This window comes from Taudactylus pleione, unplaced genomic scaffold (assembly GCF_031769625.1).
Source record: "Taudactylus pleione unplaced genomic scaffold, aTauple2 ptg000628l, whole genome shotgun sequence".
Lineage (NCBI taxonomy): Eukaryota > Metazoa > Chordata > Amphibia > Anura > Myobatrachidae > Taudactylus > Taudactylus pleione.
In genome coordinates this window covers 1,150,001-1,165,830 of record NW_028285030.1, presented here as the reverse complement: position 1 = coordinate 1,165,830, position 15,830 = coordinate 1,150,001, and the positions used below count along the sequence as shown (strand labels likewise).

The 15,830-nt window shown below is 43.6% G+C and overlaps 1 protein-coding gene across 1 annotated transcript in view; it reads left to right on the top strand.

Moving 5' to 3' along the window:
- RNF150 (ring finger protein 150) overlaps positions 1 to 15,830 on the top strand; it is a 269,560-nt gene that overhangs the window by 228,013 nt on the left and 25,717 nt on the right. Inside the window, exon 6 of the mRNA XM_088454729.1 lies at positions 10,803 to 11,010. Coding sequence (XP_088310855.1) covers positions 10,803 to 11,010 — 208 coding nt within the window. The remainder of the gene's footprint in view (positions 1 to 10,802; positions 11,011 to 15,830) is intronic.

The following is a 15,830-nucleotide window of genomic DNA, read 5'->3' as shown; positions in this document are numbered from 1 at the left end:
ATTCCTTTTCATTTAATATTCCTTTTTTCATAGCCTTTCCTAGGTGTTCGTGGGATTCTTCTTCATCGCCTCATAAGTGATAGGGTCCATAAGGAGTCTCTTTACTTCCTTGCTAAAGTTGTCCCTGTCCATAATCACTATATCACTTCCCTTGTCCGCCAGCTTCACAATAATATTATAATTTTTCTGTACTTCAACGCTCTTATCTCCCGTAGAGATAAATTCATAATCTTCCCATTTTTTTTATTTTGATTGTTTTCCATTTTTTCTATTTCCTTGTCTATGAGTTTCTGGAAGATTTCGACAAAGGGTCCTTTCAGGTGGTGAGGAAAGACTTTTGATCTTGATCTTAATGTGGTATGTTTGAAGGTTTCCTCTTCTTGTTCTATCTCACTCTTTCATTTTTCTGGTTGAGAAAGAATTTTTTTAAAGTCAGCTTTCTTATGAACTTGTGCAGGTCGATATATGTATTAAATTTGTCCATTGGTTGATTCAGGGCAAATTTGAGACCCTTATTTAAAAGTTTTATTTCATCCTATTTTAAAACATGCTTGATCAAATTAAAAATTCCTAACGGTTTTACTTCCTTTTCTGTTTGGGTCTTGCTCCTTGTCTTAATTCCTCCTCTCCATCCTTTTGTTCCCCTCTTCTTCTTTTGATTCCAATTGGCATATCCATTAGTAAGTTTTTGGAATTTCCTGGAGGCTGGGTTTGTTGGTGGGCTAACTCTAAAAAATAGTCCATAAATATATCTGCGTCCTGTTCATCTTTTCCGATACTTCCTTTGGCATTTTCTATATTTGACATCAATCTTTCGCGTATTTGATTCAGTTGTTGTTCATTTGAAATTCTGCCTTCTTCATAGCTTTTTTCGCAATAGTTTTTTATAACGGTTCCTCCCAAAATACTCCTCCCAAATAGTATTTTTTAAAGGAGTTTGGAGCTGTTATAGTTGCAGGACTATAAAATTAGGATAAAATATTCTTAAAATGTATGGGCGTGAAACAATGGTAGATATTACAGTGGAATAAAGATAAATGGTAGATATTAAAGTGGTATAAAGATAAATTGACAGTGGTACAGGAATGATTTAAACAGCTTAGAGTAGAAAAACATTAATACAAAAAATAAAAGTGCCAAAAACAAAGTGGTAGTTGCTTGCAATGTAGTTGCTTGCAGGGTGTTGCAAAAAGGTGTGTCCAGGTTATAATGAAAGCTGATGGCTGAGTTGCAGGGTGTCCTGAAGATTGTTTTAAGTCATTTCACAGTTGTAGAAATCTCTGGTTGAATGTGCTCCTTTTGTGTTCCTCCTGTTTAACTCAATTTTGCTGTACATGTAATACCACTTTGAAATAAAAACCTATGCAACCTTGAAACAGGCCTGCGGCCTGTGCCCTACCAAATAATATATAGTGAAGTATACATGTGTAGTAACTGATTGCACCCCACCCCCAATAACCTCACCCCACACTAAATGCAAGTCATACAATTATAATTAAAACAGAGCCTAATCTAGGAGTTAATATATAGTCAGGCCTTAAAGGTGGGTAAACACTATACAGATAATATCTGCAGATCGAGTGATCTGCAGATATATCTGCAGATGATGGTTGTTCGTACACACTGAACAACCAGCATCTGTGCCTGCCCACAGGTCGTGGCGACCAGGGGGCGTGTGCCGGCGGGCTGGGGGCATCCCCCTCCTCGCGGCTGCCGCTGTGTGTGTACGGGCGGTCTGCCGACCGCTCGTACATACCTGCCGATGGACAGTTATGTCTGCAGACATATCTTTCCATCGGCTATGCAGCACAGCCAATGCGATATGTTGGTGAACGCCAACGTTCACCGACATCGCTTGTACACCCTGCCCGACGGGCAGCAGATACATTGATCGATCAATTGATCGGCCAATGTATCTGTCAGTGTGTACCCAGCTTTAGTCACTCTGGATTTTGCAGATAATATTTAATGACAATTTACCTAGAAATGACAGTATATTTCAGACAGCACTTGTATTGCTATAACAGATGCCTGGTGCCAATAGATATTTACCTTTAGGTGAGAAGAAAAGATCAGTCACATCATCATCCCTCAATGATAGCTGAGGATAAAACTAGTAAGAAGTCCTGTCTAACTCTTTAAATTATGCTGTACATGTAATGCCACCTGGAATAAAAACATTTTGAAATAAAAACCTACTGTATGCAGCCTGTGCCCTACCAAATATATAGATACAATCTTTGCCACCCAGGGGCGCAGAGAGGGGGCGGGTACTAATTATCCAGGCCCGGGCTTGCTGGAGGGGCCCGTTGGGGGTCCGGGTTCGACACCGCTCCCCCCCCCTCTTACATCACAGCAGCCCAGCACACGCTGCTGTGTGCTGGGCTGCACTGGGAGACTGCTCGCGGCAGCTAAGAAGCAGCCACAGCAGTCATCTATGCCTGTGGGGGGAGCGATCAAGCTGATTGCGCCCCCCACTGGTTATGCGCCGGGCTGAGGGGGCTCACTCCGCCACCCTCGCCAGCGTGAAGCGGCACTGCAAAATGTTCCTTTTTTACCTAAGGGGGCGTGGCCATGCCTCCCGCGATTAGACCATGCCCCCTTTTACCCGGGCCCATCGCGGCTCTTGGCGGGCCTGTTGCCAAAGAGTGATTGGCCTCAGTCAGGCTGGAGTTCCATTCTTTGGGGCACATGGACAGTTGGAAGCATTTTGCCAAGACACAGGGCTGGACTCATATGAAGATACATCCAGCTCTACAAGGGTATATTGTATGGCAGTTTTACACCACTCTGCAAAAGTTATAATAGTATTAATGGTTCGCCAACAGAGGTGCATAAATAGAACCTTCCTACATCATATAGCGACTAAATTTATTTAGGGATCAAATATTTTAGAACCAGATCTCTAGTTTATTTGAAAATCAGATTTTTTTGGAGCATATGATATGGTATCTAGTTAATTGTTTTCAGTTTGGTCATGGTGGTGATTATCCTTCTCAGATAATGTGATGTGAAATTAGAGCATGCGAACTTCCCCTAGTGGCAAAGGCACCAGGTGAAAGTGTGCTAAAAGATTGAGGGGTCTATTTACTAAGCAGTGTTAGGAGACAGAGTGAAAAGTGGTAAGAGTGATAAGATGCCAGCCAATCAGCTCCCAACTGTCATTTTTCAAACACAGCCTGTGAGATGACAGTTGGGAGCTGATTGGCTGGCACCTTATCACTTTCTTATCACTTTTCACTTTGTCGCCTAACACTGCTTAGTAAATAGACCACTAAATATTTAATTAACCCTTTTGTACATACAGACACTCAATGTGCTCATTGTCAGCAGTATAACTGTAAACATGCTGCCTTATTCAAATTACAATTTATCCCTATATATTTCAAATCACATATCTCTTATAGTACACAGTGGACCTCATTCAGAGGCGGTCGTTAGATGCAAGTGGTCGCTCTGAATGAGGGCGGCCGTTTGCATCTTGTAGTGCCGCCTCTTGGTCGATCGCTAAGCTGTGGGTTACCACCCACAGCTCTAGCGACCGACCAGGGTGATGGTGACCATCGCGACCATCAGGGCTTGTGACTAGACCATAAGGTTGGGTCTCGGCACTCGCAAGCCCCAGGAAGCTTCCTGCTCTGACCGACCAGGAAGCTCTCCACTGACATCACTGCTGATGTCAGTGGGGCCGCCCCCAAACGGCAAGCATTCCTTCGGGAACGCCTCCATTTGGCCGGCCACGCCCCCTGCCCACAGGGCGAGCTGTCACTCACCATCAACAGCTCGCCCCCTTTGGTGCGAGACCCCTAGCGACAGAGCTCCTGTCGCTAGCCGGGTCTCGCACATGCGCACATCGGATTCGGCTCCGACGTGCGTATGCCCAGGGGGGGGACATCGACCCGGTTGCGAGCGCTCAGCGCTTGCGACCGGGTCTGAATGACCCCCAGGGTTCCATCTCCAATCTATATCATATCCTGCAAAACCTACACCAGTACATATCATATCACTCAGTCCCTTTCCTCACCCATAGTATTTTTCTTATTACACAGTGCATTCCACTACACACAGTATATATCATATCACGCAGCACTCCTTAACTATATCACATACAGCTTATTTTTCTCAGTATACTGTATATCATGTTACAACCCTTACATAGCATGTATCATATCACACAGCTACCCCATAAATCACACACTTTTTACAGTATATGTAATACATAAGTCTTTCCCCAATAAATATATCACATAGATTTCCCACTGTTTACTTCCATCCAAACACAATGTATATCATATCTCTCAGCCACTTCCATCCTCACACTACATACATCCCAACATTTGTACTGTTTGATCCGAGACATCTGCCCATGGTCAGTGGCGGTTCTAGGGGCGGGCTAACAGGGCCGTCGCCCGGAGCGCCGGCCCCTAGAGGGCGCCACTGAGTCCCCAGGAGAAAAAAAAATAGTCCCACAAAAAAAAAACTGCGCTGGTCTACCCCACCCCCCGCAGGGAGGCTTCATTTGCCGGGCGCCCACTGATATTTGTTATGAGCGGGCACCCGCCTCACTCCTGAGCTCCGGCTTCCGGCACAGAACACTGTGGGAGGGATGTCGTGACGTTATGACGTCCGTCCCTCCCATGGATCCAAGGAACTGGAGCTCACACCTGAGTCGGTCTGGAACAGCATTGCAGAAAACTGGGGTGTTGGCCCCATTTTCTGGGCATACCGAAACCAGTGGCTACAGACGCAGCATCAGATCACAAAAGCCTGCAATGGCCGTCTATTTACACAAGACGCCTCCTGCAGCTTTTGCATATTTTAGCACAGTCGCTGCGTACAAGGAGCAAAGGAGCTGTGCAAAAGTCCATCTCTGAGTCAGGCCCAGATACAGCGACAAGTAAGCTGTGTATTAGCCCTGGTGTGTAGTGGAAGGGTGTATTGAGGACCATGATAATGGTATTATTACATTGTTATAGATATTTGAAATAAAGATAAAGTGCATAAATTACTTATGCACTTTCTCTATTTATAATCTCTATAACCATGTAATAATAGCTTTACCATGGTCCGCAATACACCCTTCCACCCTACCCAGTGTCTTATTTGACAATCAAAAATGTAATGGTAAAAATAAAATATGAAATTACATATATTCAATTTTAATTGCTATTAACAATTACACTACCTCAGGCTTCAGACATTGTGCCACAGGGTGTAGTATGTATTACCGCCGGACGCATGGCCGGCTGTTTAAATCCTGACAGCCCGGCAAGGGTGAAAGTCCCGATCATCCCTAAGGTAAGGTAATTAGGCTAGCCTAATTCTACCCCCTAACCCTCCCTTAGGGGTGCCTAACCCTAACCACTCCCCCAAGTGCCTAACCCTAATCACCCCTCTAAGTGCCTAAACCTAACCCCCCCTTCCCCGCTGCCTAAACCTAAGTCCCCTGCGGGGGTGCCTAACCCTAACCTCCCCCTGGGGGTGCCTAACCCCCCTTTCCCCTAGCCTAAACCTAACCCTCCCGGAGGGGGGTGCCTCACCCTTAGTCCTCCTGGTAACCCTAAACCTACCCCCACCCCCATGCGCGGCTGCCGGCGGCCATCTTACCTTCGTTCGGTATGCCGGGCGTCAGTCTTCCGGCGTATGGTTAATGACAGGCGTCGAGTTTTCAACTCCTGTCATTAGTACCACGCCGGGATTAGAAAGTCTGGAAGCCAGCGGTCGGCATTTAGCACGTCGGCTTCCATACTACATCCCGTGCCACAGAATGTCACTAACATTATCAGAAGGAGAGACATCAGGACTAGAGTCTGGTCACACTGACGGTGAGGTGTAGAAAACGGGAAGTGGAGGAGGGGACTGGGCCGCAGGGCTCTCACAACCAGTGAGTATTAGCAGCACAGCACGGGGACAGCTGTGCTATGTGTATGGAGGCGACTGCTTACAGAGGCAGCGCAAGGCCCGACCAGCTGATTTACAGTCAGACCATTCATCCATGGCACCCCTGCATAAGGCGCACACTTTTGGGTAGTGTATATTGTAAAAACCCGACAGGAAGTGCAGGGTGGTGTAGTGAGATTCAGGTATTTTACCAGAAGGAATAGATGGTCACACTCCACGTCAGAGGTAATGTCCCACTACAATAAACAATGCCGGCTGTTGTCAAGTAAATTTATATTTCTTAGCAGTAGCAATCTATCAAACTATTTAAAATGATGGGAAAAATATATTATTAATGTATTATAACAGAAAATACAGAAATTATACTAGAAAATACATGCAGAAACAATTTTTTACAGATGACATACATATGACAATTTGAGATTATTTTACTGGAATTGTTCAGGGTCTTCAGCTGTTTGTCTGCAAAAGGGCCATATTCAATTAGACGCGAAAAGCCGGAAAGGTTTCGCCTGCCGCACTTTTCGCTTACATTGCATGTTTTGGCCGCGGAAACTTAGCGGGCGCGCCCCTGCTATTCACTATATTCAATTCCAAAGGACGCGAAAACTCAGGCGAAAAGTGCTGTCAACAATGGGGAAATCAGCCTGACTCCCACCAAAAGATGCACTAACATTGGGGATCAATATAGATGTCCCCGAATAGCCCTACTGAAACTATTTGGGGTACTTAAATGCTGTCAATTGCCTCTAATTAGCGTCTTTGCACAAGTGGTGAAGAAAAGCATTGAGTTGTTTTTTTTTCCAGAAAATAAGTAGTCCTGTGAAATTTGGGGTACTTGAAAAAGGGTGCAAGCATGGTTAATAATCGCAAAAGTTAACTTTTAAAAAACGCACCTGAAGCAAGCAACTGCAATCAATAAAAACACCTCCCCCATACTTGCGGGCCCCCTAAAAGTCTATTTTGCTAGTTTACAAGTTTGTACCCCCACTTTGCACTTTTTCGCCCCCATTTTCAAAGTCATTGGGGTGTTCCTCTTTTTTTTTTTAATTTTTTTTTGACGCAGCTATGCTTTGGGGGCTGTCTCAAGGGTGCTGAGTGGTTTCCCAACGTTTGCACCCCAAAACCGCAACTCTGCACTTTTTTTCACCACCTATTCATAGCCGAATCTTTTTCGCCTACTACATTGCATTGCGTTTTCACGTACGCAAAAACTGTTTGGAATTGAATACAGCGAAAAGATTCCTCCTGGCGAAATGACGTGATCCGTGATACTTTTTCGTGGAAAGCGGCTTTTCGCGTCTAATTGAATATGGTCCTAAGTGGGTTAAATCGGAAAATAGTAAAAGTCTTTAACACTTTAAATAACTGCACTACCAATTAGCAAAAGATAACCTGACTAAGCAATTATATAACCTAACACTTTGGTTGTTTCTTTGACCTAAACCAGGGATGGGGAACCTCCTGCCCGGGGGCCGTATAAGGCCCTCGGAATCATTTGGTCTGGCCCTTGGAGCTTTTTCCTGCTAGCCTCATCTGGCTAACAGGGTGTCTAGAATGGTATCCTGCAGCCAGAATCTATGCAGCAGTGCTGCCTGGGGAGTCCTTAGGATGCTTCAGATGGTCACACCGCTGCCCTTACAGCTCCCCAGAGCATCCTCAGGATACTCCGGGCATTGCTGTAATCACCGCCGATTGTGGCCCCGCCCCTTCTGACATCACACGGAGGGCATGGCCTGCACCAAGCCCGCGAATAATGTTATATATATCAAAATGGCCCTCAGCAGAAAAAAGGTTCCCCACTCCTGACCTAAACTATAACCTTGTGTTTCAGTTGAAGAATGGCTGGCCAGCTAGCTCTGTATAGGTGGTGCACAGGTGACGTATTTGTAATCCTATGCTCCTTGGATATGATTGGATACAAATAAATAGTTTTGGTAAGACCTGAAGGATCCATATATTTGGAGCAATCAATAAAGAAAGTGATCCTTAGCAATAGTTGTCACTGCCTGATTTTACTATGCTGGGTCTGGCAGGTGTCAGCTGATTATGGCAACAAGCAGGCAGAAGACAATCACTTATTAATGAATAATTACTATAGGTGCTCCTAGTCTTTTAGATTCACTAACGTGGGGTATAGCTGCACTGGCAATAAGGGGCACTGTAATGTGAGGAGATGCAGGATCACCTGAATAGGCAGCTATATGTCACATTAAGATCTGACAGATGGGCAATGAGGCAGTAATGCAGGGCCGTGCTTACTGTATTTACAGACCTCTCCTGAATCTTGTTATCAGCAGATGGAAGTCTCACCAAAGGGGAATCCCCTCCTTCCCCGCTGGTTATCTTAGAAAGGCTGGTTCCTCTAGTCCAGCTCCATCTCCCGCACTGTTGTCCAGAAGGCAGCAGGTCTCACTGGGCACCCTCTCCCAGCTCTATTACCAACAATTCAGCTCCGACCACCGTCGTTCCACTAAGTCACCCAGCGCAGCCCTCACCAGGCCAAACGCTGGCTCAGCACTTTTCAATGGCTGGTGAGTCTCTATCCATCTCCTGGACGATTTCTGCCGGGAGCATGAGCTAGAGCAACCAACTGTCATTTTTCACTCAACTGTCCTTCTGCCCGCACGCCCGCTTTTGCAGTTGCCCTCAATGTCCACTGTCACCAATGCCAAATAGTGCAGAGCTGCATGCATATACATTACATTAAATTTAGACACTAGGGCATACTAGCATAACTGGTACACCCAGTTTCTGGGGTACCACAATATAATATCACACAGCCCCTCAATCTCCACAGTGTATATCATATCACACAGCCACTTCCATTCCCCCAATGTATGTCATGTCACACAAACACTCATCCACACAGTGTATATCATATCACATAAACACCTCCATCCACACAGTGTATATCATCTCACATAAACACCTCCATCCACAGTGTATATCATATCACATAAACACCTCCATCCACACAGTGTATATCATATCACATAAACACCTCCATCCACAGTGTATATCATATCACATAAACACCTCCATCCACACAGTGTATATCATATCACATAAACACCTCCATCCACAGTGAGTGTATATCATGTCACACAACCACCTCCATCCACAGTGTATGTCAAATAACTCAGCCACTTCCATTACCACAATATATATCTTGTTATACAGCTCCCCACCAACAGTGTAGATCATGTCACACATGACAAAAATATTACACACACACACACACAGCCACCTCTCAGGACTATGTATATTGTCAAACACAGCCCACCCCAGTATATTTTATATTATAAAGACCTCTCTCCATATTATATATCAATTTCCTCCCAACAGTATAATGCCTCGCACTACATGTATCACAGTCCCCTAGTAAATATCAGTCCCTAATGCTTTATCTCAGTGCTATTACAGGATTCACAATCAATTACACAAAACCCTTACAAAATAAACTCAATTTGAATACATTGTCCAGTCAATTAGTGCTAAAATGACATGGAGCTCCATTTAAACTGCATTTGCAGCTCAGAGACCTTACCCTTTATCACATTAAGTAAAAAATGTATTTCTTAAGCAGCTATTGGCCTCTTGTATGTGCTGGCACCTGTAGAATAACAAGTCCCAGCAAGTGTATGGACTTGTTGAACTATTGTTTTGACGGTGTTATCAATAGTGCTGGAGGCCAGTAGCTCCTCAACCAATCACAAGTGGCTATCACGTGCACAGTGACTGATCTATGGAAAATGCATTTCAGTGGGTTTTCTGCACTCACTGAAATTCATCACCTATTCAAATGAATCTACTTTAACTTTGCCCAGCAGAGGGAAATCACTGTAAATTACTTGATTTTAAAACAAATAGATTTAATAGATCATAATTAGAGATTTTGAAAAATTAATTAACAATGAGTTTATGGTGATATTAGGCTTTTAATTTCTGAACAAAATGGTATCTGGATGGAAGATAGACAGTGTCTAGATAGACAGTAACACCAGATTGTCGACAGGGTGAAATGGTCGACAATTACTTTGACAGGGTCAAAAGGTCAACACAGAAAGGTCCACACTTGTTTTTCATGATTTTTAGGGTTAGGATGAGGGTTGAGTTTAGGGTTAGGCTGTGGAAGGGGACAGTTAGGGTTAGGCACAAGGGGGAATTAGGCTTAGGCACTAGGGAGAGGGGTAGGGTTGAGGATTAGGGTTGAAATTAAAAAAAACTCGGTTAACCATTTGTGTGTCTGCTGTTCGATTTTGACCCTGTTGACCTAAGTCAATGTGGACCTTTTAACTTTTTGATTTTGACCCTGTCCACCTAAGTCAATGTGGGCATTTTGCTCTGGCAACCTTCTGACCCTGGCGACCAATTACCTGTCAGCCTATTGACTGACTATCTAGACACTGTTAATCTTTTATACCACAGCCAAACAAAATTGCCCATTGATAGGTTTTCCATTAAGACTCTGTATGATCATGGAAATGCTTTTGGCCAAGATTGTATCCACTATCAGCAATCCAACCTAACAGCAATCAAGGTTTGAAAAGAGAACCAGCAGTGTGCTGAGTGACAACAATGTTTCAGTCAACAGCACCTGTAAATCTATTGTTTCGGGTTTAAATATGGTGCCATACAGGATTTCAGCTCAGGGTGGTAAAGGGAACATGTCCCTGCTTATCTTGTCTTGAAACATGTTGGGGAAATAATAAATAAGTATAACCAAATACTTGAGAAGTTTGTATGTTATTAAAAATGGAGAACTATATTTATGCATTTATAATAATGACATTCATGTGCTCTGGTTATCTGTTTTCTATGTGTAAAACAGGAAAAAACAGGAAAAGCAAATAAAAAAAATATATTCTCTCTGTTTCTCTTTTTTTTTTACCCAACAGCCTAATGCAGATTGCTTAGATGACATCACACCAGACTTTGATGGTTCAGTAGGACCACCAACAAATCAAATTACAGGAGCCAGTGATGTCACTGTGAACGAGAGTTCAGTAGGTCTAGATCCCACTATTCGTACGGTGGGTGTACTACAGATTATCCAAGATGCAGATGTACTTCCGCAGGTTGGCGAGGTCAGCTACACTGCAAACAGTGAGTACACTTCTCTATCATTCAGGGAAACCATAATGTTAGTGCCAATTATTGTTTGAAAAATGTGCTGTTACTTCACTGTCCCCTATTAAACAGTTTAATGTACTAGGATGATAATTAGGAATGCAAGTGGCTTTGTCACTAAGAAGTACTGTAGGTTGTAACATCACATTTCATTGTGAACTGAGACACGGGTATATATTACAGAATGTACATATACAGTATGTCAGGGATACTCATTTATTTATAACTCATCATAAACCGAAACTTTTTTCACACAATCAGCCTTTTTTTTAGAATTTCATCCTTAGAGAAGCTTCCAGCGCTATTTTTTTTTATCACGTCAAGACTGCAGTAGTTTCACCCATCCATGACTGGACGTATTGATAGACCTGGCTATTCTGTCTTGAAGCAATCTGACTTTATCACCTGGCAATAGCCGGCATAATAAGTAAAGCCCATTCAGTACAGATAAGACTTGGAGCTAAGCTTTATTGTCCATTCCTAATAATCAAACACAATTACAATCTTCCTTTATCTCAACTGACACAATGGGAGTTTGAGACTTTCTATATAAAGTATGTGATATATGGTGGGTGATGCCCTTGGCTTGGTCATGGCTGAGCATATAGAAAAGAATAACATGGCATGAACTTCTGGAAATTAAGTAATATTCCCAATAAAATACTTTTCCAACAAAAGAACAAGCAAGACTCGGGGGTAAATTTCCTTTGTGGCGTCTTTTGCAAGCCAACCACTTGTCTGCAAGTTGAATTCCAGAATGTAAACGACAATGGTATTAAAAGCAAAACAGTTCGTGTTTTTCTTTTACTATCATTTCTGGTTTAAATTTTGCAGTTAAACACGCTGAGAAGCTGTACTTTGTAAATGCAGCGCTTGCAGTATGTACATTATTGTTAAAGCAGCTACTATTAGGGCATGGTGTTTGCCTGCTATAGTGACACAGTGGAATGGTTTCAACTAAAGCATAGACCAACGTCAGTGTGGTCTCACTTGTTATAAAAACAAGGAACCAATTCTTTTACAGGGGAGGATAACCACTCTGACCCTATGACCCTAATTGGTCCATGTATAAAAGACACACTAGACGACTTGCAAACTATGCAATATCGTCAACGATATCCTTTGAACTCCCGGACAAACAATCTAGTGCATACACACTGTGCAATCCAACAAACAACCAAAGAATATATTTTGCATTGTTTGGTGGTTAGATCGTTAAATATATAATGTAACCATATCGCCTAGTCGTTCGGTAGAGCGTTCACACTGCACGATCTGCCTTTGGAATCGCTATCGAGATTGACAGATCTTCCTGCATGTAGAGAAGATCTGAAGATGTGACAGATGACGCCACGTGAGCACGCATAGGCCCTGATTCAGAGCCGCTCGCAAAAAGCGAGCACTCGCTCTGAATCAGGGCGGCCACTTTTTATTTCTAAACCGGCCTCCTGGCCGCTCGCTAAGCTGTGGGTGACCACCCACAGCTTTTGCAAGCAGCCAGGTGATGTCGCGACCATCGGGCTTGCGATGAGACCCTTGTGGTAGGGTCTCATCTGCCGCAAGCCCCAGTGAGCTTCCGGCTCTAATAGAGCCAGAAGCTCACTATTGACATCACTCCTGATGTCAGTAGGGCCGTCCTCAAACGGCAGGCGTTCCTTCAGGTACGCCTCCGCTTGGCCAGCCACCCCCCTCCCCGCCTACAAAACAGGGCGAGCGCACGCGCGTGCGCAATGCCCCTACATCGACCCACTTGCGAGCGGCTCTGAATCAGGCCCATAGTGCATACACACTTAACGATTTGTTTTTCCAATGCGTCAGAATCGGCCATATTGTTCAAAATATCGTCAAGTGTGTAGGGTTAAGTCCACTGCCCAATTATTGAGCTTTAATTGAATAAAACAACTCTCCCAATGCCTCTTACCCCATTTTATTATGAATAAAATATATTTTCTTTCTTGATACATCCTAGTCCAAATGGAAAAAAAGAGTTGCAATACAGTGTCATTCAGTGCAAATTGCTGTTCTCAACCTATAAAGTTTCACCATGGCACCCTATCCATCGATTTTGTGTAACACTGACGTGATGCCTGTAGAAATCACAATGTTAATGGATCACTTAAGGTGTGTCTAAATCATAATGAATTGTGTATGTTAATTAACTTGAACCAATAAATTAAATTGAGTTGTTTCAGTATTTATTTGATATATAAGCACTTAAACCTGGTAATCCAAGTCCTGGGCAACAAAAACAGGCATTTTATTGACATGATAAAAAGTCATACATTTGTTATTATGGGTGTTAGTAAGATGAAGACATGCTGTATGGCAAGGGAAAGACAAAACAGTGACAAGAAATGTCAAAGTAGAAAACTAAGTGATAAAATACAAGTGAGGAAGCACATTGAATAGAGAGCAGACATCTGCATCAGCGTGATAATAGATAAGAATGTGTGCTGTGACAGTGTTACATAAAGTTGAGCTTATGAATTGTTTACACTGACGTCTATAATTATAAGATACTGTGTCTGTTTCTCACTGTTCTGTTTGATGTGCATTGAGTCCCATGACCCGGGGGGCGTTGATGAAACAGAGGACATAGCTCTTTATCTTTGTACCAGAGAACACATATTTATCTGCTTACATGGATGTGTATAGCAGCAGCCATGGGACTACTTAGCTATTTATTCATTAAAATAAAGATCCAGAGAAACTGTCACCTATGCTATGAAAGCTATTGGAAGCAATTTGCCCTGTAACTGAATCTGAAGTAATTTTCCTTAATGGGTTTATACTTTTGTGTTGCTTTTTTCGTATCTATGGTGATGAATAATAGAGAAACTTATTTATATTACTGTGTGCTGTAACCAAGAGAGTGATCAGCTGCCATGTGTGTAATCACTTTTTCCTTGCTGCTGAATAGAATCCTCTGGGTAGGTGCATCTCCAGTCCCTGGAATGGATATATAGCTGCCATGGATCCAGATCTGCAAACTCTCTATATTTGGAACAGTATCACACAGTTACTCAGTGAGATGAGCTGCCCCTGTGGTGGGAAGTAGAATTGCAGTCACCAGACTGAGGAGACAGCATACCTTTTATTGGTTGCAGTACTAATGGTGGGTACACACTATACAGATATATCTGCAGATGATGGTCGTTCATACACACTGAACGGCCATCATCTGTGTCTGGCTGCGGGTCCCGGTGACCAGGGGGAGTGTCGAGGCTGTGTCCCGCCCCCCTCCCCGCAGCTACTGCTGTGTGTACACACCTGCCGATGGACAGATATGTCTGCAGACATATCTGTCCATCGGCTGTGCAGCACAGCCAATTCGATATGTCGGTGAACGACGACATTCACTGACATATCGCGGGTACACACTGGCCGACGGGCAGCAGATATATTGGCCGATCAATTGATTGGCCAATATATCTGTCAGATTATTCTTCCTGTAGTGAATTCCAGCCAGATACCTCTGTATAGGAAACAGAATATCAGCTCTGCAACCTTTAGGATGCTACTTATCAAAAGTGTGACCCTCAGGGGGCGATTCAAATGTTTTTTTGGGCGTGATAATTAATGAGCGCCCAATTTGATATTCAATTGTTCTGGGCGCTCATTAATTTTCGCCCTCTTCGCCGCCTAAAAGACAAAGTATAGCCGTCTAAAACGGCTAAACCTGTCTTATTTCCTATCTGCGGTTAGCGCACCCTAACCAGGGTGTTTCAGACACATTTCTGCTCGCAGACTCCTGGGTGCATGCAGAAATGCCGGCGCCGGCGGCTATCGCGCCCTGACAGTACAATTTAATTGCTCTGTCGGGCGTCTTAAAAAAAAAAGCCGCCGGCAGAACATTTGAATCGCCCCCTCAGAATAGAGCGACAGTACTGCCATTGGGATCTTTACTAGCTGAGCATATGACAGAGGGTTAGGGTTCTGTATGTGAGCAGCATAGGACTGTTATTGTGACAAAAGGATGTGCTATGTGTACAGTATGCTGGTAGCAGTAGGTTGTATATGGCAGGTATATGCAATAGCTATCAAATCTCTTCCTCACCTATATCTGGCGCTGCTGTTTAGGTTATTACTGACTGACCAGTGCTAAATGCTTTGTGTAACATACTCTGATCTACACATATGATCATTAGGGTGAGAAGAAAGACACCTTCTGGTATTTTGCTCACGCTATGTGAAGTAGTATTCATTCATTACTGGCCATTTTGGATTGTTGTGATCTTCTGTGCATACAGATCTGTCCTCATACTCCATGTGGAGTGAGACGCTTGGCTTGAGTGAGATGCCAGGTCTCATGCACTCGCATCTCATTCAGTCAACATCGACAGCACGCCCCCTTTGATGAGACACTCCGAGTGAAGGAAAGTCCTTCGCTCGTCGTGTAACGCGCATGCGCACGACGGAGCTCCATCCGTCATGCGCATGCGCAGTGCGGACCATCGACCCACTTGCGAGCGGACAGCCGCTCGCGAGTGGGTCTGAATGAGGGCCTTAGTTTTAATGCAGTAGAAAATTTTACGTTTGTTTCGCAGAGTATTGTAAAGTTGTCTCAACAAAGTATAGAATTAGCAATACTTCTGTCTGCAGCTAGTTCTACTGTAGGGCAGGGAATGTGAGAGCTTAGACTACTATCTTTACAAACTGAAGGTCTGTGCCCACCAGGTTGTTTTAAGGTGGTACATACGTGTAAAGAGATCAAATAATTGTTCCAGTAATATTCACTGTCAATTTCTGGTGTTAACAGTACCACATGAAACCAGTTCAAACTGCATTATTTTAGA